At 36.5% G+C, this 22435-nt stretch overlaps 1 protein-coding gene across 6 annotated transcripts; it reads right to left on the reverse strand.

Annotated features, from left to right (window-relative positions):
- Positions 1-1363: 1363 nt before the first annotated feature.
- On the reverse strand, positions 1364-22022 carry depdc7a (DEP domain containing 7, paralog a). 6 transcript variants are annotated; one of them, XM_083553039.1, is made up of 9 exons: positions 21385-22022; positions 12697-13100; positions 11756-11886; positions 11439-11631; positions 9537-9757; positions 7903-8045; positions 6288-6413; positions 5129-5207; positions 1364-1915 (listed from the first exon to the last, which is right to left on the reverse strand). In XM_083553039.1, exons 2-9 carry the CDS (start codon positions 13098-13100, stop codon positions 1701-1703), a joined length of 1512 nt encoding a protein of 503 aa, XP_083409165.1. In that variant the 5' UTR covers positions 21385-22022; the 3' UTR covers positions 1364-1700. The 6 variants fall into 6 exon arrangements, with proteins under 6 accessions (XP_083409165.1, XP_083409164.1, XP_083409166.1 ...); XM_083553038.1 differs by lacking the exon at positions 21385-22022 and adding an exon at positions 16898-16960; XM_083553040.1 differs by lacking the exon at positions 21385-22022 and adding an exon at positions 16802-16894.
- Positions 22023-22435: the final 413 nt, after the last annotated feature.

A 22435-nucleotide genomic window follows, 5' to 3' on the forward strand; every position in this document is an offset into this window, starting at 1 on the left:
GTGGGTGGGATTTATTAGGCAGCAAGTGAACATTTTCTCCTCAAGATTAATGTGTTAGAAGCAGGAAAAATGGGCAAGTGTAAGGATTTGAGCAAGTTTAACAAGGGCCAAATTGTGATTTCTAGACGACTGGGTCAGAGCATTTCCAAAACTGTAGCTCTTGTGGGCTGTTTCTGGTCTGCAGTGGTCAGTATCTATCAAAAGTGGTCCAAGGAAAGGACAGTGGTAAACCAGTGACAGGATCATGTGTGGCCAAGGCTCATTGATGCATGTGAGGAGCGAAGGCTGGTCCGTGCTGGTCATCCAACAGATGAGCTTCTATAGCTCAAATTGCTAAAGAAGTTGTTAATGCTTTACAGGTCAGGACTGTTTTGGCAGCAAAAGGGGGACCAACACAAGATTAGGCAGGTGCCCATAATGTTATGGCTGATCTGTATTATATATAATTGCTTCCTGTTTATGACACAAATTTAAAAGCACTACCAAGCTGCCACTTTTGGGCTTTTGACCAAGGCACACACTTAGGTGCTTTAACCCCAGCTTCCTGACAAGCTGGGCAGTGGTAGATCAGTAGCTAAGCCTTCGGTGTACTGTTCAGAATATAGGGGGTTCAGGACACGATTTAAGCTGCCACTCTTGGGTCCCTTGAGCAAGGCCCTTAAACCGTCTGTAACATGTACTCTAAACTTTCTTACATCGCTGGAATATGCAGAAAAAGAATTTCACTGTGCTGTTACATAAATGTGACAAGTATAAAGCTTTCTTTCTTTTTCTTTCTTTACATTTTTTCCTTTCTGAAATGATTCCACCATTACGTATAAAGCCACAAAATTGCTAATGGTGTAATTGTTTGATTCTATTGTTTGAAATGTAGCCTTTATATGTTTGATGCCTAATAATGTTTATTACTCACTAATAGTGATTTGGAGAGTCAGAAATCTAGCTTATAACTAGTTAGTCTAGTTTTAACAAACCATGAATTCTAGACTTACAGTTTACTAAAACATTACTAACTACTCATTAGTTCTACTGCTTAAGTCTTAGAATGATTGGCAAATTAGACAATGTTTCTGATGAAGCCACAATGACATGAAAAAACCCTAACGGTTTTTGGACACAACCAAATAACTAGATTTCCAGCAAGTACACTTATAAGTTCTACTGTTTGGGACAGAGCTATTGATATGACAAATATATTAATAAGAACTGGTCATAAATTCTTCTATATCACATTTCTTCTACTTTTGAATACAAACTGAGACACAATGAGGAACAACAAAGGCTAGTAATTTGGAGTAGAGTCTACAGCACTGGTACTAAACATTCAGGTGGGAGAGGATAATCACAAGGCTGCGATCATAGATCAGTATGAAAGCCTATTTATTAAAAAAAAAAAAAAAAAAAAAAGACTCTACAAATGCCTATGAGAGTCACATAATCTGAGAACAGTTACATCAGGACACAACCGTTTATCATTACAGGCATTACAAAGCCTGATTAATATAACTGACCATTTTAATACAGGCATTATGTATGCATGATGTCACACTCTGACCTTAGTTTACTCATGCATTAAAAAAGTAAATAACATTTACATATATACATATATATATATATACTTTTTTACAATATTCACAACACATTGTACAGAATTTACATATCCGTTTATACAATCCTGTGCATTCCAGTAAAGCGATGTGTTACAGATTAGCACTGGAAAGCTGGTTGCCGAAGTATTGCAGAAATATCTCGGGATGTCCTCTGTAGAACTGTCCGAGCAGTCGCCGCTTTTCTTTTACAGAAAGTTTGGGGTTCTCATGAATGGTTCGAAGTAAAGAGTAAAGCTCCTCTTTAGTGGTTTTCTGTACTGTTTGCGTGTAACTGACCCTTGAAAGACGTCTACAGTAAGATGGACCTGAAAGAAACAGAAAAAAACAGAACTGCTGTTAATTTTTAGTACAGTATATGAACAAACGTTTTGTGGACACCTGACCATAAGATTAGATTAGGAAACCATATCTTATTGGGGCGTGTATTTATGCACAGGGGCATTGTCACGCTGGAAAACGTTCAATTCAATTTAATTTATTTTTATTTGTATAGCGCTTTTAACAATGAACATTGTCTCAAAGCAGCTTTACACAGATAATGTGGTGATAAATTTATATGTTCTTCTTAAGTGTAAGTTTGACCCTGATGAGCGAGCAGGTGGCGACTGTGGCAAGGAAAAACTCCCCGAGATGGCATAAGAAAGAAACCTTGAGAGGAACCAGACTCAATAGGGAAACCCGTCCTCATCTGGGTTGCACCAAATGTTCATTTATTACAGATATACGATGTTGCGGGGTACAGTGATAGTGATTAGAACCAAACTGTAGTCCTGAGTCAGTTTGGGCCTCCTAGTTCAAGTGAAGAAAAGATTTCATGCTACCACATCCTATACAATTGGTGTGCCTCCAATTTTGTGGTAAAAATTTGAGGAAAAAAACACATGGCTGGAAAAATTTGGTGTCCAACTGCACATCTATGCATGAATGACATAATGGCTAATAATCATTAGGAAGATAGTGTGATGTATTTATACAACAGCAATTTACCAAAGCTATGCATTTGTTTTTGATTTGACATTTCATCCACTTACAGTTAAAGGTAATGTTGCATGTTTGCATTATGTCCCACATTATAGCACCTAAAATCATTGTTCGCAGATATATAACTTTGTAAGCAGTTCTCAATCACCAAGCTTTATGTTTAAAAAAAAAAAATCAGGTTACTGCAAACTATCAAGCTCTATAAATGGTGGGAAAATGTACCATATTCATTACACCGGCAGACTGGATATTGACTTTATCATGACATTTTCATTCACTGTAAACAAATAAATTATTACCGCAAGTCTGTTATAAGATTAGAAAAGAACACTGTGGAGTTCCTGTCTGTAGAGTATTTGTGACTCTGTGTTTCAGGGAAAGGTGAAAGTACCCTGCTGGGCAAATAATTCACAGCTTTCCACAATAATGTTGGTGCAGAAATAAAATATATGGTACACAACTAAAGCTTTTTTGATTGTAGAACATAGTAAACACCTGCCAAATAATTGTACAATATTTAAACCTAGTAGGCTGAATAAAAAAATAAGCCCTGAGTGTCTACATTCATATGAGCCATTAACTAGTAAAAAAAAAAGCAGAAAGTGCAATGTTCGAAAAAACAAAACAAAGAAAAATTGAAAAAATTCAACCATGGAATAACTGCTAGGAAATTTATTTTAACCCATTCAAAATGTATTTTTTAGCTTGTATGTTTAATTTTTCTGCCATCTGCTTAAACGGCAGTCATCTTTAAAATCCCTTAATTGAATGTTAAAACTCAACAATAGATTAAAAAGACGAAATCATGCCAAAATAGTATGTCTGAATCTACATACGATGCCACGTACTACATTAATGTGACATTATGCAGGGGCCGGAAAACACTCTTTCCTCTGACACACTGTAGTAAGACTTTGCTTCACATTTCCAGCTGACTTGTGTTTTCCTCACACTTTCGAACAAAGTATCCTAAATTATTAACCATTAATTATTAACAAAAACATATAGAAGTGACCGGAAAAATCTAGCATCATGTAAACCTGTCCAAAATGCACTTGTATTAACCGGTTAATGACTCTCCATTTTCACATGACTGCTCTCAACCACAGAAGGTGAAGACTAACTTGTGACACATGAAGCAGGATACCATATATTTTCAAACTGCTGCTTATACAGCATTATGAGCTCTAAGGGGAAAAAAAAATGCAACCCTTTTTCCTCAGAGAGCACAGCCATGTTTACTCTCATTTTCAGGGTATGGGTTTGTAAGGCGAATACTTTTAATGGCTAGGAAATTGTATATTCCCAGTCCATCTTTTAATTCCTGTCTTATTAAAAACTTCCTATGAGCAAAAACTACACGTCTAAGCAGACAGACATCTTTCTATCCCAAGACTTATGTACTCTACTTCAAATGTCATGTCAAATGATTATCTCAGAGCTTTGCTATACATTGGGGTGATTTATTGTTGTTTTTTTATTACTGAAACCTGCATTGGGAATATTTAATTATTTTCATCTGCCCTAAAGTTGACCCCCCTTTTGCTGCCAAAACAGTCCTGACCTGTCGAGCATCAACAGCATTAACTTCTTCACCAATTTGAAATACAGAAGCTCGTCTGTTGGATCGGAGCACGTGGACCAGCCTTCGCTCTCCACGTGCATCAACGAGCATCGGCCGCCCATGATCCTGTCGCCGGTTCACCACTGTTCCTTCCTTGGACCACTTTTGTTCGATACTGACCACTGACCACACCCCACAAAAGCTGCAGTTTTGGAGATGCTCTGACTCAATGGTCTAGACATCACAATTTGGCCCCCGTCAAATCCTTGCCTATTTTTCATTCTTTGAACACATCCTCTTTGAGGACAAAAATGTTCACTTGCTGCCTGATAAATCCCACCCACTAAATATCAGTGTAATTCATTTCACAAGGTTATAATATTATGGCTGATCGGTGTATGATTGAGAAGGCACACATGAACTACAATAGCAGTTGTAATGAACATGAACAACGAACACCACCCTTACAATCAGTGTTTTTCAAAAACCTTTGGATGAGTAACTGAGTAGGAAGACAAATGAAGCATACAATCAAATCAAAGTACAAATGAAAAAAAATGGGAGAAACTACAGAACTGTAAGATGTGTGTCGTCTTTGACCTGAAAAGCTATATATTGAAGATTGAAATGATCTGACCTGTTAATCTTTTAAGGGCGGCGTGTGTGTGTGTGTGTGTGTGTGTGTGTGTGTGTGTGTGTGTGTGTGAAAGTAATAGCAAGTTACTGTTTTTTAATAGCCCTCCCATTTTATATACCGCTCAGATTAGATGCAGAATCGTTCATTTTAACATTATTGGTTATTTGTAGCAGCCCTGATAAGCGTTACAATAATCTCTTCACCACCTGGGTGTGAGCAGAGGTTCACTTTCTAGTGTGGAACTCTAAAAAAGCACTCTGATTTATCTTTTATTTGTCATTGTTGTGACATCGGCACATATACCTAGAAAAACGATGCAAGTTATCATGCACTTACCTGTAACAACATCAGGATCTTTGCCCCTGATGATGCTTGCTAGTTTATCACTAACAAGCTTGTGTAACGATACAGGAATCTGGGGAAACATTAATAGAGATATGCCGTCAATATTCTTGCATTCATTCATGAAAATGCAAAAGTCTAAAGTAAATTTAAATAAAGAGCAGACGTTCAGAATTTATTTCTTTTTTTGCCATTTTTGTGCACAATCAAAGGGCGATAAACTGATCCGGCTCAATTCCATCTATTACAGTATGTAGCGGTACAGTATAATAATAAATAAAAGGGCTAAGCATAGATAATCTTAATGCATCATAATGTTCTCAATGTACAACTTACTCATATCTAGTACAACACGAGTGTACAGTTAGACTATTCAACTGCATGAACTCTTATTTTATACACAGATTTTTTCAAAACATTTTCTAAATAAAAATATAACATTTTAACACTGCTGCATACTGTGTACTTTTTTAAATTCTTATACTTTCTCTAGTTTTCTTATCATGAGTCAGATTATCTTTTACACGAGTCATAAAAGTGGCGTGTATCATATCGTCTATCTGCAATCTTTTCTTTTTCTTTTTTTAAGTATTTCTTGTAAGAACACTGTGCATGTTCTACTACCACTCCTGCACCTTTATCAACATTTTTTAGATGTAGATCATAGTAGGTCTCACTGCTATTACACGTGTCACTGTATATTTGGAATTAATCATTACATAAACCTATGCTATTATCCAAATATTTTCATTATAGGCAAAACAAATGTATAGTATTATTATATTTTCCCTTCACTTGAACTAGAAGACCCAAACCTGCTCAGCATGACAATGGTCATGTGCACAAAGCCAGCTCCATGAACATATGGTTTACTTGGGTCTTGAGTGAGTTGCTACAGAGCTACCCTACTGAACACCTTTAGGATGAATTAGAATGCTTACCGCACCCCAGGCCTCCTCACCGTACATCAGTACCTGCCTTTACTAACACTCTTGTGTCTAAATGAGCACAGATCCCTCACCAAAATCTAGTGAAACATCCTCCCTGCTGACATTGGACTTTTTTGTCCATATAGTGAATTCATGTGTCCCAAATAAAATAACATCTTGGGTTTTAATAAGAAAAATGTAATCTATAAGTTTTAATGCATCACCTTGAAAAGATCCAAGTGATTGTCTATCATAAAAAGCACCAGAAGATCCACTTTTCCTTTGGCAAGCCTGGTGCTGTAAACAATAGCAGTGGAGAAAGCTCTCTTCACGGCCATCCTGTTCTCTATCTGAGGAACAAACAACAACCATGGCATGCAGTCAAGATTTATACCTTGATTAACATTATCACTTCCACTTTAGTGTATTTGTATAGTATGCACATGCAAGCTTGCATGTTTTCTCAGTTTATAATAGTGTGGGCCACTTCCTATGTTGTGGTGTAGTAACAAGCTGAATAAACTCTTTACTATGCTGAGTCATTGTGACTGGCTTTGGAGCCCAATCGTTTGAATGAAAAGATGGCTTGACTAAATCAATTTCAGTAGGCCTTTGGATAAGGGGTAGCTCAAAATTTAAGATGTTACACTTCTGATCAGAAGGTCTTGAGCTCAAATCCCAGCACCACTAAGCTGCCACTGCTGGGCCCTTGAACAAGGCCCTTAACCTTAAATCCTCAACCCTGAAATCTTTTGCACCTTCAAATGTAAAGCATATACAATATACAGTAGTACAAAACCAAACTGAGTAGGTGTTGATTCCAAATTGTAATGCATACATTATTAATTTATGTAAATACAGACAAAGTTCAATGGGAAACTGACATCAATCCTTTTCAACCTGTGCGTCTGAATTTTGGCAATATCAATGGATTTGTGGCTAATGAGCAACAGATGGTCATTGAATGCAGTGTACTATGGAAGGTAAAGCCCTTGATTCTGCGTAACACATGCTTCTGTTGGATTCATCAAATGCCCCCGTTTTGTTTTCTCATATTTTTTACATAGCAGTCACAAAGCAGCTTTCCAGAAATAAACAGATTCTCAACAGCAGCTGAGGGTCCAACAGTGGCAGCTTGGTGGTGTGGGATTTGAACTCATGACCTTCTGATCAGTAGTTCAATGTCCTAACCACTGCTTTTCACTGATTCCATTCAGGAGCAGTGGTGCGTCTGACTCCTTTCTAAAGTGTCTTTTGGTTGTTATGTATGTTTTTTCCCATGCCTACTCATAATACTCCTTTTGTTGATGTGTCACAGCTCACATCCTGCTTTACAACTACTTTTACCAAATGGCAAAAGAAGCCATTTTACTATTTAGAGCCTGATTTAGATTATGAATAATGAGAGCACTTTTCTATTTGACAGGCGTTGCTTAGCAGCGGGTATAAACGTCTGTCTCAGTCACAACTGTCTCGTACATTAAAGTTCACGTTAATGCAATAAAACAAGTAAAAAATGACTGCATGACAGCAACATACAGTAACTAATATCAATACAGAGTGATGACTTTATATATTATCATCATTGCCTAATATTTTATTCTCTTGATCTATATTCCATGAATAGGCATATAATATACATGTACAAATGTAATGCCACACGAAACCTTTATGACCTTTCACCTACTTCACTGATATCTTTGAGGACTTATTGTTTGACAAGTGTGTCGCAGATTTATTGGTACATAAACACACCTGTTTTATATATAATAGTGGTCCATAGCGCACTGTTTTCATGATATTACACTCATTAAAACACCAAGAAGTGCTCTGTCTAACCTCTTTGTGTAATTTGATGTCGTTTGGTTGTGCTGCAAAAGCCATGAAGCGGAGAAGTCTGCGGAGTTCCTCTCTACTCCGGGAGTCCTGGAGTTTTAGACAGAGCTGCAGGGCCTCCAGAGCTTGCTCCTGCTTTCCATTAACTACAAACACGCATACGCAGATACACAAATACACACATGTTAAGGAAAGAACGCACTGTGGATACAGTAGCTCTAGATAACACAAACAGACTAAATGGGTTCTTTAAATCACCCAACAATCTCACTTACAACGTACAAGCGTTTTAGCAATTAAACACAAGCTTTTAGCTTTGGTAAATAGAATGAAAAAAAAAGAAACTGGCCATTATATGATTAGCTAAAGGGGGTGTTCTGGACTGGACTCTGGACATATGTGGCTAGGTTGAAAATCTGTATAAACGGTCTTGTCTATTTAACTTCCTGAGGAAAATAAATATACTTTTATTGTTATTTACAATATTTAGATTTAGGTTACTGGTAAATAAATATAGAAAAAGCCGCAGCAAAGAAAAAGAAATGTGCAAAAATATATAAAAAAGTAGAGACATAATACAAGTATATAAATATACAAAATATATACAAAAAAGTTGTCTGTTTTATGAGAGATGTGCAATACGTTTAGACTGGCAAGAATAAGTGTGTGTAAGCATATCTAATGAAGTGCTGGAGAACGAGAATTTATATAAAGATAAATGCTAATGAGTGATTAAGACAAGGGGCTGATGGAAAGTGTAATTTATTGTCAATCTGGCACTGCCATGTTGATGATGATAATGATGACGATGATATAAGCGAGAATTGTATCATGCTGACCAAAGCCTTCCCACTTGAAAGGGTCATTTTACTGGTCATGATTTTTGTATTTGGAGTTAAGTAGAGTTTTGTGAAGTCTCTTTTTTTCTCTTTTCATTCCTGCTGTCTACCCTGCTTTCTCTTTCTCGGGTATAACGGTACACGTATTCATACCGAAAGTATTCGGTACAGGGCTTTTGGTTCGGTGCACATGTGTACCGATTGGAATCCTTTCAGCATGCGGAACATGGATAAAAAATAGAGTTTCCTCAGGAACTTATAAAGTGGCGGACCGCAGGTTTGTTTAATCTCCCTAAAAAAATTTTTATTTGTCAAAAACAGTCACATGCAGGATACAACTTGCAGTGAAATGAAAAGTTAAAAAAAAATCTCATTTATTTTAAATTGTTTTAAAAATGTAAACAGTACAAATGTTGATCACAAATAATAATAATAATAAACTGCGTTAATAAAAAAATTCTTCCCTCTAACCGTGCCTAAAATTAAACTCAACCATGACTTAAAAACCGAGGTACATACCAAACCATAAATTATGTGTATTGTTACGCCGCTACTCTCTATATATCTTTCCCTTTCTACTACATTTATTCACTTTCCTTTTACAAACCACTTTATCTCATTCAGGAACACTGGGCATGAATGAGGAATACACCTTGTATAAAACCCTTGTTTATCACAGAGCACTGTGAACTCAGATATTAATGCAGAGGGGTCATTTATCTTATCTTAGCGAATGGTTTTGAGGGGTTGGACGAACCCAGAAAGCTCCCAACCAAAGCTTTCTTCCATCTGTCTCACCTAAAAGCTCAGAGATGCCGCTGTGTATGTCGAACATGTGGTTGCTAAACAGCGGAGGATAGTCCGTCTGGCCATAGTGTTGGATCAGAACGCTATACAGTAGACGTTTGTATTGTGCCGTATCCTCCGGACACTTTGCAAGTCCTCGGCTCACCTCGACTACCAGCTGATCAGGAAGAAACTCCAGACAGTCCACAGCTGCTGAAAGCCATGCGTCGGCACTGCAGAATGGAAAAAAAGAGCAACGAGGGTTAAAGAAGAGGACAAAAGAAAAGAAGATTCAGTTAACACTTGACCATCAGACTGTCAGCCATGTGGCAGTAGAAATCGCAGCCTCGGGGCTCGAGGATTTTAAACAGAGCTCTTTATTTAATGGCCAGGCTCTATTTGTCTGGACACAATATCTGAGCGGTTCACACGCGACGAGTGGTGTGTTTTGCATTCTGCGTTTGATGCGAGCCCAGATATCCCTGATTCATCGTGGAAAAAAAACATTCAGTCCGTAACCTCCAAGTTTTAAGTAGGCCTGGGTTGTTACATGTAAAGAAAGTGGCTAAAACGTTTAGCTTTTATCATTCCTCATAATATTATATTAATATATGTTTATCAGTAATATTAAAATCTATGTAAACAATAAAACCCAACAGAATGTGTTGTTATAACAAATGAATCAACCATGGTGTGATGTGAGACGGCCCGTGTGAAATAAAGTTATAGTTACTGCTGCAAAGATGATTTCTCATTTTCTATTACAATACATCCTGAAGTATTTTACTCCCTGTATACAGTATCAGCATTTTGCTGACACTGAAATCGGTTTTTGCAGCATCTGTTATCACTTACTAGCCTCCCTTTTTCCTCTCTGAATGTTAACAAGACCAAAAAAACAGACAAACCGGAAAGCACTCTGTCCTGAAGATTTTTTTTTTCATTCCAGAAAACCTTTTTTGATTGTTACATAGCACTGTTAACACTCTCTCCACTGGCAATCCAGTAACAGAAAACTTCACCACATCAACAGTTCCTCATGTTGTAATATGTTTATGTGCAGGTGAACCAATATCATTTGAGAAAGTAGCACTTAACTATAATCAGTGCACTGTGACCAGTCGGATTTGAGAATTTCACAGTATTGTGATTTTAATGAATAAAAAATTTGCAATAAAATATTCTAACCAATATTTAATTGTAGTTGCTCAATAGTAATAACAAATGTAATACATGTAGTCCCCAAATTACGATGGATATGCGTTCCGATGACCTCATCATAACTTGAAAATATTGTTTATTCAAATATTGAAAATTTAAGTTGAGACATGGAGTCTTAAAGAATGCTAATGTGTGGGGTTGTATACTGTTATTTGTAAGTAATTTAACAAATTCCAGTACATACTTTAGCTAAACAGAGCAGTACTGTAATGTATAAACTATAGAGTATATTTGTATGGTGCGGGTGAGTGAGTGGGGGTGGAGCCAATAAAAAAGAGATCGTCAAGATCTAAACTAGGGCTTCAAAACACCAAAAACAGAAAAACAGAAAGAATTGCGCTCTAACACTAGACACTAGAGTAAGGCATCATATAATATGTGTGTGTGTGTGTGTGTGTGTGTGTGTGTGTGTGTGTGTGTGTGTGTGTGTGTGTGTGTGTGTGTGTATTTAAATATATATATATATATATATATATATATATATATATATATATATATATATATATATATATATATATATATATATATCACGTTTTTTTTTTTTATTAATAAATGTTTTGGTTACTTTTATTTCCGTACATAAAAACAAAAGAAGTGCAAAATGAGGAAGGAGAAGAAGGAGGTGAAAATGGTGGCATGAAGATGAAGAAAAACTTGTTTAGATTAGATTAGGAGATGAAGAAGTACACATACTGAGCTTCACTGAAGGCTTTGAGGATTTCTCGGTCCACATAGTTGCTGGTGTAGAGAAGGTCTGGGTCGCTGTCCATACCGTGCAGAGGAGGGCGGGGACTTTCCTTTCCTTCCAAAAGGCTCTCCAGTAAAGGCAACTCGATCAGCTGTAGTAATCTAAGTGTTGCCTGCTGCTGCCAAACCTCATCCACCACTGTACGGGAGAAAACGTGGGTTTCAAAAAACATATACATCATTTTAGGATTTTTTTTTAACCACTGGAAAAGAATAAACATCACAATGAAGATAAATGTGTAGTTCGTTTTGAAGTGACTTACGCTCCTGTGACAGACCCAGATTCATCAGCTGGGGCGTGATGGTTGTGTTTGAGTTCAGGTTCCCTAAAACGTCCTCCAGAGATTTATCTGTTTTGACTGGTGAGGTGTTTGAATACTCATGTTCCTCGTCCCTGAGTGGAAAGGTTGAATTAGATTAGAATTTGGACAGAATGTTGCCTAAGAGATCCTGAATCGAGTTTAATACACACTACATAAAATGACACACTATACATGTGTGCTGTATTCTGGGATTAGTGGGTATGGTTCAAAATTAATCAAAACTATATTGGATGTATTCGATTCTGGATAATGTCCTTTTATCTCTAAAAGTGTTCTCCAGTCACTTGGTCGGGGTCACACTAGGCATGAGGATGGAATAAACCTTGAATGAGATGCCAGTGCATCATATCACACTCACAATCAAACTTCTAAAGGTATTTAACAGTCATTACATAGAATAATATAGATTAGAAGAAAAGAATTCAATTCATTCAGTTCTACTCTTCCAAATCTCACTTAATAATTCTTTTTCCATTAATCGATGTCTAAACTCGGATTCTGTATTGCATACAAGTTAATAGCTGCCATTTTCTCCAAAAGGCAGGTCTATCTGATTGTTGGCAAAGATGTTTCTTCCAGCGTCGAAAGCTTCGTAACACTTTGTTTGCAGTGTGTCTTTTCTTACTTTTCAGTATACTTTATTGAGCCCACAGAGAAATTGTTATTTCTTCAAATATCCCAGCAATGTAAGAAGCTGGGGTCAGAGGGCAGGGTTACAGCACCCTGGAGCATAAAGAGTTGAGGGCCTTGTTTAAGGTCCCCAAGATTGGCAGCTTGGCAATACCAGGGCTTAAACACCCAACTTTTCCAGATCAGCGACCCAGAGCCTTAACCACTAAGCTACCACTTCCCCCTCCTCATTCCACTGAAAAAACAAGTACCTTTTCTGTGGCACAGTCGTTTTAATGCAGGCAGATTCATAGGTGTGTTCAATTATATCCTTGCTAGCACTTGTATTCAGGAACCTGTACAAACTGCAGCTGCTGTCCTCAAATTTGGCCGCCCTTTTCTCTTTACTGAACACCTTGGTGTCCACTGCTTCGAACACCCGCGAGTCCATGAGCGCCTGACAGAGACGCACTGCCTTGAAACGTGGCACATCATCGTCACCACAGAACTTGTTCTGGATGATGTGAGCCAACACCACATCCACGGCCTCAGATCCCAGGAAGCAGTCGTGGTAAGACTTCAGGTTATGGCGTCGTCTCTTGACCTCCACCTGCTTCTGCAGGTTGTTAATGATGCTGCTCCAGATGAAGGTGGCACGGAACGGCTTCCCGGCCATCTGACGTAAAAGGAATAGAAACAACAACATGGCAAATTATTCATTTGTATGACTAATGACTCCCTTTCTTAGAAGATTTTAGAAGTTCATTTGAAAATTAGTGTAGAAATAGTAGTAGTAATAATAATATAAAATCAAAATGATCTAACATTTGCTAACACTGGACCTATCGAGCTAGCTAACTGTAATACTTATTACTAGGCAAGTGTTCATCACATCAGAATTAGCTCATTAAGATCCATGTCCTAGCACAATTTGTGTATTTGTCAGATAAATTAAAGCCCAATAGGGACCAATAGGTTTCTGTTGTTGCAGACGTTTTACCCAGCAACTTTGTCAAAGACTAATTTGTCATAACTTGACTGCAAGAGATGAAGCAGGAAAATTTTTCCCATGATTTACATCCAATAGTGCAGCCCTGGAGTACTTAAGAATTTAAGTTCCAATATAAAGACCATTTGCAGCCAAAGTCAATATTGAGAAAGCCATACAAATCATAGCAGAGCAGCTAATCATTTCTCACAAGCTACATTTCCTCTCTGGATTCGAAACATGGAGCCTGGAAGGTGTGTACAGTCCCTCAGAGATCTCCTGCCCCATCTAAGTGGAGAACCCAGAGTCTCACAATCTCTTTACACATGCAGATTTGATTCTCTTTCAGCGTCCCTCCCTCCTAACACCCACTCATTAAAAGAAGCTTCAGACAAACTGGGCTACAAGACAAAGAAGGTTCTAAAGATCAATACCACATGTGGGGGGAAAAAAGTTAAACCGTGTTGCTGAAGCAAAGAGATTGAACATTCTGCCATTGTTTAAGCATAAATTACTAATATGAAGACATTGGTTTATTTCAGTTGGATTCTGATTGTGAAGTGAACTATAATGTCAAACCCTGTAATGTTTAGAAAAGGGAGGTCACACATGGATAAAAATCAAGTTGTCCAGTACTGAGGTCTAAACGGACAGTGATAGTTGGGAGATTACTTTCTTTCCTTCCTTCTAAATTGCTTCCTGCTCTGTAAAGTAAAATGCTGAGACTGTCCGCATATCGCTGAAAGTTCACTTGCGCAACAGTGACAGGTTTTAAAAAAACAGAAATCTAAAGCTGCAGAGTGAACGTTTGGATTTATTTAACTTCCGGCTTTCATACAATATGATTTCAACGTATATGCATTCGGAATTTCGGAAAGGGGTTAACTGTTAATATTGCAAATTATAATGATGTACAGAAAGCCTATTTCAAAAGTATTATAGAGAATTAAAGTAATTAAAATATTAATAAAAACAATATTATTACTATTTATAATATTATTCTATTTCTTTTTTCTTTTTTCAAACCAGTTTAAAGAAATTCCAATTAGAGCTCATCAGAAACATCCCAAACATTTCCGCTACTACACTGGCTCCAGAGACCAAAGATAACCGAGAGCCACCCAACCGGAGATAGGTCAGCTTCACTTTTTTACTTTCCTTTTCTTTTCTTTTCTTTTCTTTTCTTTTCTTTTCTTTTCTTTTCTTTTCTTTACTTTTCTTTTCTTTTCTTTTCCTATCTTTTCTTTTCTTTTATTTACTTTTCCTTTTTTCTTTTCTTTTTAAACCATCAGTATTAACCCACATCTATAATCCATGTGATATTTGTATCTGAAAGAAATGATCATTTGATTTAAATTTTTTTATCTGAAACATGTAAACACTACCTGTAAAAAAGTACCTTTTTTTGAAACATTCCAAGAAATTGTTGCTTTCAAACAAAAATGATCCACAATGCAAATACAATCCAGTTTTCTCCTACTAAGAAATACAGAATAATTTTGTCAAAATGTATGTAGTCATTTAAAGTTCCAAAAATATCCTTCCGATTGGATTGGATGCAAGATCTCCGACATCCGAACTCCGAAAGATACCAGTCCAACTAACAGCATCTGTATTAACAACACCTTATATAAGGTGTCTGGAGGGTTACCCCCGGGTCACCTTCAGGTGGGAATGCTACTCCTCATTCGCAGGCAGCATACACTGCTGTGTTTGTCCAACACAAGACTAAATAATCGCTGAGGGGTTTGCTCCCATGATGACTCTGTCAAGACAGTGCAACGGGACAACAAAACTTTTCCACAACAAAACCCCTAACAGCAATACCCAAGCGGCGATGACAAGGAGAGAGATGTAGCCATGATGAAATACAGAATATCTGGCATCAATTCAAGCAGAGACAGGTCTTGCTGATATATCCTTAGGGGGGGATGCTAAATAAGAGTCTGTTTGAATTTACACGTCACATGCATGCACAAATACACACACACAAACCCTCTCACGCTATCCTTGTAAGGACCGTTGACACAATCATCAATGCAGCTAATTAATGCAATGCTTCCTCCTAACTCTAACTTCAGTAAACAAACATGAAACCTTTCAACTCTTTTACTTCCTTCAGTTTTTTATTTAAAAGAAAAAATACTAATGCAGGATCCACATGGTAACCAGCCACATGTTCTTGCAAATTCTGTTTGGTATTTTGGAGAAATTTGGTTCCTTCCAAGATATAAAAACATGCTCACACACACACACACACACACACACACACACACACACACACACACACACACACACTTGAGTGCATGTTGTAAATCTTACAAACCTGTCACCAGTTACAGCAACCGATTTCAATTTCCATACAGCATTGTACTAATAAAGAGTGAAACATCTCAAATTACAATATTTTGCAACACATCAATATACAGGTGTTTACACACTCAAATACACACACTTACTTTCCTTAAGCCATACTACTACATCTACTTAGCCGTATAACACTCATTCTTGCAAACTCAAGCACATATAAAACGAATATAGATAAATGTAGCAATGTGCTTTCTTGTATATTTATTTCTTCACACTCTTGCTTTCCTTAAGCCATTTTACATCTACATAATCATATAATACTAATTCTTATAGATTTAGGCAAATATTAAAGTAATATAAATACATGTAGCACTGCAGGTGTATATCTATATATACACACACACACACACACACACACACACACGCATGCACACATACATACACAAACACGTTCCTTTCTTTAGGCTATATCACATCTATATAATATAATACTAATTCTTCAAAATGAATGCAAATATAAAATGAATATATAAGTGTAGGACGTATAGGTATATCTATATCTTCACACACACACACACACACTTGCATTCTATAAGACTTTTCTTTTTCTAAACACTTTAACACTCATTCTTTGTAAACTCAAGCAAGTATTAAATGTATATAGAACAAACTGTAGCACTTGTATATCTCTAACTTCACACACACACACACACACACACACACACACACACACACACACACACACACACTTGCTTTCCTTAAGCCATTACATATGCATAACCATATAATATATATATATTTTTTAATCCATGCAAATAAAACGATTATAGAAAACATTTCAAAAGCACTTGTATATCTATATCTTCACACACATACATACACACACACACACACACACACACACACACACACACACACACACACACACACACACACACATATCCTTTCCTAAAATCACATTACATCTACTTAACCACATAGAAAAAAATTGTACGGCTTGCATATTTATATCTTCACACACACACACACACACACACACACACACACACACACACACACACACACACACACACACATACCTGCAAAGCCTCGAAATTCTAAAATAACACACTGAAGTCCTAAACAATAACTGTTTGATGTGTATAATCAGGTTATTATGGTTGAGGTTGTGTTACCTGAAGCTCAGTGCATGACACTCGCCTGTAAACGCGATCTGATTCCCTCCCAGAAAGCAGCGTGCGCTCACACACACAGACCCCTCCCACTTTCACTGTGGACACGCCCACACGCCACGATTGGTCAGCTAATTTGTATAATAATAGAACAGTCGAAACTTTCTGTCTATGATGTGGTCAAACAAAAAGTTTCACTTCATTTCAGTTAGTTGATTGAAAAAAAAAGTTTCAGTCAATTTTTAACAAAAGTAAGATATAAATATCAAAGGATAAAAAGGGGCCTGGGGTTTGAGGAAAATATAATTTGTGTGTTCCATAGTTTCTATATGCAATAAAAGTACAATCTAAAATACAGAAAAGAGAAGAGAAAAAAAAAAACCCTTCCAACCTCAGCTACTAAACTTATAATGAACAAATCTGATTACGGTATTGTACAAATCCCATATTAGAAACTTTTATATCCCACATTCTCTACACATACAGTGGGTACGGAAAGTATTCAGACCCTCTTAAATTTTTCACTCTTTGTTATATCGCAGCCATTTGCTAAAATCATTTGGTCATTTTTCTTTCTCATTAATGTACACACAGCTCCCCATATTGACAGAAAAACACAGAATTGTTGACATTGTTGCAGATTTATTAAAAAAGAAAACCACATGGTCCTAAGTTTTCAGACCCTTTTCTGTGACACTCATATACTTAACTCAGGTGCGATCCATTTCTTCTGATCATCCTTGAGATGGTTCTACACCTTCATTTGAGTCCAGCTGTGTTTGATTATACTGACTGGACTTGATTAGGAAAGCCCAACCTGCCTATATAAGACCTTCCAGATCACAATGCATGTCAGAGCAAATTTATTGAAGGGGGTCGGAATACTTTCCGTACCCACTGTATATATTCTTATTGTACTTGCCATTAAGATTTATTTGCTGTACATTTAATGGCATCATTAACTGCACTTGTCAATTTGCACAAATGCAACTAACTGCACTTCTGGTAGATGCTAAACTGCATTTCGTTGCTGTGTACCTGTGCAATTTTTATAGGATTAAATCTGCAATAAATTGGGTTCAAAAAGCCCATTGTGTGATTAGTCAGGTGTCCAAATAACTTTGCCATATTGTATATTATTGTAGACTTTTTAAATAATGTGTAGTGTATTAAATAACTGTATGCTTATAGATGTTCGAACCCTTTTCTTATTGTCTCTAAAGTGTCAGCTCCTGTTCAGAAAAGGTTCTTTCCCAAACTTCTCAGCTGGAAGCACCCAAGTGTAACGAAATGTCTTTGCATTAGCTGTGGCATTACATTTTCTCTTCCCAGGAACCAAAAGGCCTTGTCCTAACAAGTTTAAATATGACACTGCCCCTGTGCACAAAGCAAGATCCATGAAGACATGCTACACCAAGGTAACTAGAATGACCTGCAAAGAGCCCTGATCTTAACTCTAAATACCAGGCCTCTTTACTCAACATCAGCACCTGACCTTACTAATGTTTTTAGGGGTGGATGAACAAATAGCACTACAGCTGTAACCTTGAATCCTTGAAAAAAGAGTGGTGTTTGTTTTATAGATATAAATTTGCAAGGGAATGTTCAAAATGCTGTGTGATGGGGTGATTTGTCTGGTGTCCACACACGTATTTGGCCATTTTGTTTATTATTGTAGACTTTTTTAAATAATGTGTAATATATGAAATATGTATATTTTTACATGTTTCACTCCCTCTTCTGAAATAGAATTCCTCTTCTAAAACACAATGAATTTCCACAGGCATGCTGAGCAAAAGGAAAGCACTTGGAGAAGATTATAAATTAATAATGACCATGCTATGGAGTATTTGCATAGGTAGAACTGCTGAGTTTTTTTTCATTGATAATAGTATTTAAGTCATTAAATGCATGTTATGTTGTTTAAAAGAAAATGATAGATAGAAGTATCACTTCTAGTCCTCTCATAGCAGCACTGAAAGGTTATGCTTGCAATCCATCATTGTCCTGGAGTCATATAAGGGTGGTTTTTATAATAAGGCTATTGGTTGTAAGTCTGTGAAGGCATTCAACAGTATTCCATTAAGCATTTGGAGGATTGTTGTGTCAATATCAAACCATTTGCTACTTGGTGAGTCAGTACCTCATGTTTAACAAATGAAGCACTGCCTCAATATATTGACCTGATTTTAAAAAGCCATTGTATAACATTTGCAGATATTACAGAAATGTCACTATGTGAATATTACAAATGAGAAGATCCTGAATCAGATCTTTTGATATAAAAGGCTTAATAGCAGTTTTAAAGGCAACACAGCACACATGCAAAGCTTTCTATTACGTCTACAAATGTATATTTTGTACACTGTAGATGTTAATTTACATACATTTCGAAAGCTCAACATTTTTAATCTTTTACTTCCTTTATCCTGAATGCTTTCGCATGTTTCTTTGGAATGCCCTTGATGATGGTTTTTAATGACTTAGGGTTAGGGTTTATTTTCCCTGATTTTCAGGCAAATAAAAAGATGCCATGTTATTCCAATTCTCATTCACTTCCAGCCTTTTCTAGTGAGCCCCTTAGACCGCAGAAACAACATGTTGTGCTATTACCACTTCTACAGGAAGCACTGTAGCTGTAAGATTTACAAGAGCATTCACACCTCTTGAGTGCATAAAACAAAAAACACAAGTAAGAGTGCTAACAAGCCTCAACGTACCATCTCAACACTGCTGGCACAATTTCCTTTGAAAATACCCAGGTTGTGTATTAGAGCACTGTAAGAACTCTCTTGATTGTCCACAGACATACTTTTAGCAGTAAACTAAATATCACCTGTTTAGCTCTACTTTGTTTTCAATGCTAGTCTATTTCCCTAAAACCTGTTCTTTTTTCTTTTTTCTGTTTTCACTGGAATGGAATGTCGTTTCTTCTGAAACACAGGATGACATAACATGTATATACAGGACAATGTCAAGTGCAAAACACATACAGACTCTATATTTGTATATATAAATACTGGATGTTGTGTGCTAACTAGGTACAACAATAGATCAGTACAGAATAGATTAAATAATAGACTATATAATGTATCATTTATTGCAATTTGGGTAACGAAATGTAGATGGAAAGAAGTACAGTGGCAAGCATAGCAGAACATGTCCCATAGTGGTAGTAATAATAATAATATAGATGATTTACAAATTTAAATTAATGGTAACTTCCAATTTTCCAATGAGGGGTATGGGAGGTGAATTTGCACACAAAAATCCAAAAGTCTGATTTTTCAAGATGGCTGCCGCTCTAACATTGTAACATACATAAGGAAATTAAATATTGTTTATATCCCACCCATATTAATTTCAGTATGCAAATGTTCCTCCTTTTAGTAAACAGAAATTCTGCACTCATGTAACAGAGTGATAACATACAGCAGGAATATTTAGTTTTGTTTTGTTGTAAATAAAGTGGGTAATCACGAATAAAAGACTTGCAATAAGAAAACGTTGCCCAAAAAAAACACAAACGCATTTTCCCATTTACAGTAAGTTCCCTGAAGATGACATGCAGTCTATGAAGACAGATGTGTCAAACAAGATCCCATACAACATTGTAAACAGTGTGAAAGCGTGTGTGTTCTGGACAATAGAGCAAAGTTGTAGAGAAACAAACTAGACGGGGGAGGGACGTGATGATTTTTCACTTCTTTCTTCTAAACAAGGTGCTTTGTTGAGGTTTTCGAGGAAAGAAGACAGAGCAAATTTGCCTTTCAATGCAGCTGGGTTGTTTCCCATCAAGGGTTTCCATTTATCAGCACACCGCTGAGCTTAAAGCTCTTCCCTATATCCAGCATAGAGAGAGATTAAGCATTTAACTGCACACCACTGTGCTTAATAGGATCATTTTTAGAAACGTTTTAGAACATAAATCACTTCAGATCCTAAGATTTTACAGTCCTTAAAAACGAATTGTCCCTCAGCATTCTTATGCACATGTATACTGCATACACAACACAGCAAACCTGTTATGCCGGCAGATAAAAGGCTAAAAGACAGTAAAGTGTAAATAGGTGTAAAGTATAAATAAGTAGTGTGGTTAGTAAGTGCCTAATACAACTGAGCATTTCATATAATATAAGATCTATATGATTTTAATAAAATGTAAATGCTTGCATTTCTTAATCCTTTAAACATATAATAATAGACATTTCTTGACATATTTCTTAAATGTTTATCATTTCAATATATATATTGTCAATATTCTAAAGAATTCTAAAGAATTTAAACAAAACTGTTTAAAAAGTATTTAAAGGTCTACATGTAGAATAATATACAGTACACTGCAAATGTCTATTACAGCTTTAATTCATTATCATTACTTTTCATTGACATACTAGATCATGAAGAGTTAGAAAGACAGGTTTGGCTGTATATTTAACATTAGAATGCTACAAAGCTCTACATGTGTTATTTGGGTTATTAAGACTTACCTTTATGTTCAGATTAAAGCAGCATTTGGTGAGTGGAGGATTAATCCTTCCTTAAACGTAATGTAATTCACAGAAAGTAAAAAGAAAAACAAGAACAGGAAAAAAAGCCCTTCTATTAGGACAACCTGCCCATGTGACTAAGAACTGGTTCTACAGCTCTCCTTCTTTTCTCTGAAGGAATGAGTGCAATGGCATTGTAATGCAAAGCAGCTTTCTGTGTTTAGAATTTAAGTCATATCACTCATCAGTGGCACTTATCAAAGTTTCAGCTGAAACGTCATCAAAATAGCTGCCAGTTTGTTCCCTACAGACCTGAAATCAGTATCAGAACTGGTTTGACATCATTATTTTGGATTTCTTATCAGAAATGCTAGCACACGTACGTCCTTTAACCTTTACACTCCTTTTCCTGAGACGTTTATCAGCTCAAAAGTAGGAGGTCTAGTTAAGTAATGTGAGATGTGATATGGCATTACAAGGAGAAGAGTGACAGGGGTGATGATAATAAAGAATAAATGTTTTTTAGTTGTTACAGTAAAATTAACCTCTTTTAATTGGGTACAATATTGATTGAATTGAAACATTAAATCAAATGTGTCTGCCATGTAGAGCATCACCTGATGAATTCAGCACAAAAAATTATCCCAACTGTTGGATTTTATAGGCAGCCTCAGAACAGGCCCAGTGCTGACAGTACAGAGCTGAGGCCAGGGAGCAGACAAGCAGGCTAATTGACCATCAGCTAGATCCACAAAGTGATCAATTGGGTTTCCAAATATTACAACTGTCTGTTCCACTAGCTAAAGAATGTAGAAATATTCATTCTTGGTTTCCTTATATACTGAACATAATACCCCTGATTTACTATTAAAGAGGACATTGGTTCTAAAACTAGGACTACTATCACTTATTGTGAATAGAACTATTACTGATCATAGATTTAATCTTAATATGAATTCAATCCATTTGATATTTAATATTCTGACATAAGCATCAACATTGGTTTACTTATTTGCAGGTGTCCAGCCCGTAATCTGTTTGTGAATTTGCA

Source organism: Silurus aristotelis (genome assembly GCF_946808225.1).
Source record: "Silurus aristotelis genome assembly, chromosome: 10".
Taxonomy (NCBI): domain Eukaryota; kingdom Metazoa; phylum Chordata; class Actinopteri; order Siluriformes; family Siluridae; genus Silurus; species Silurus aristotelis.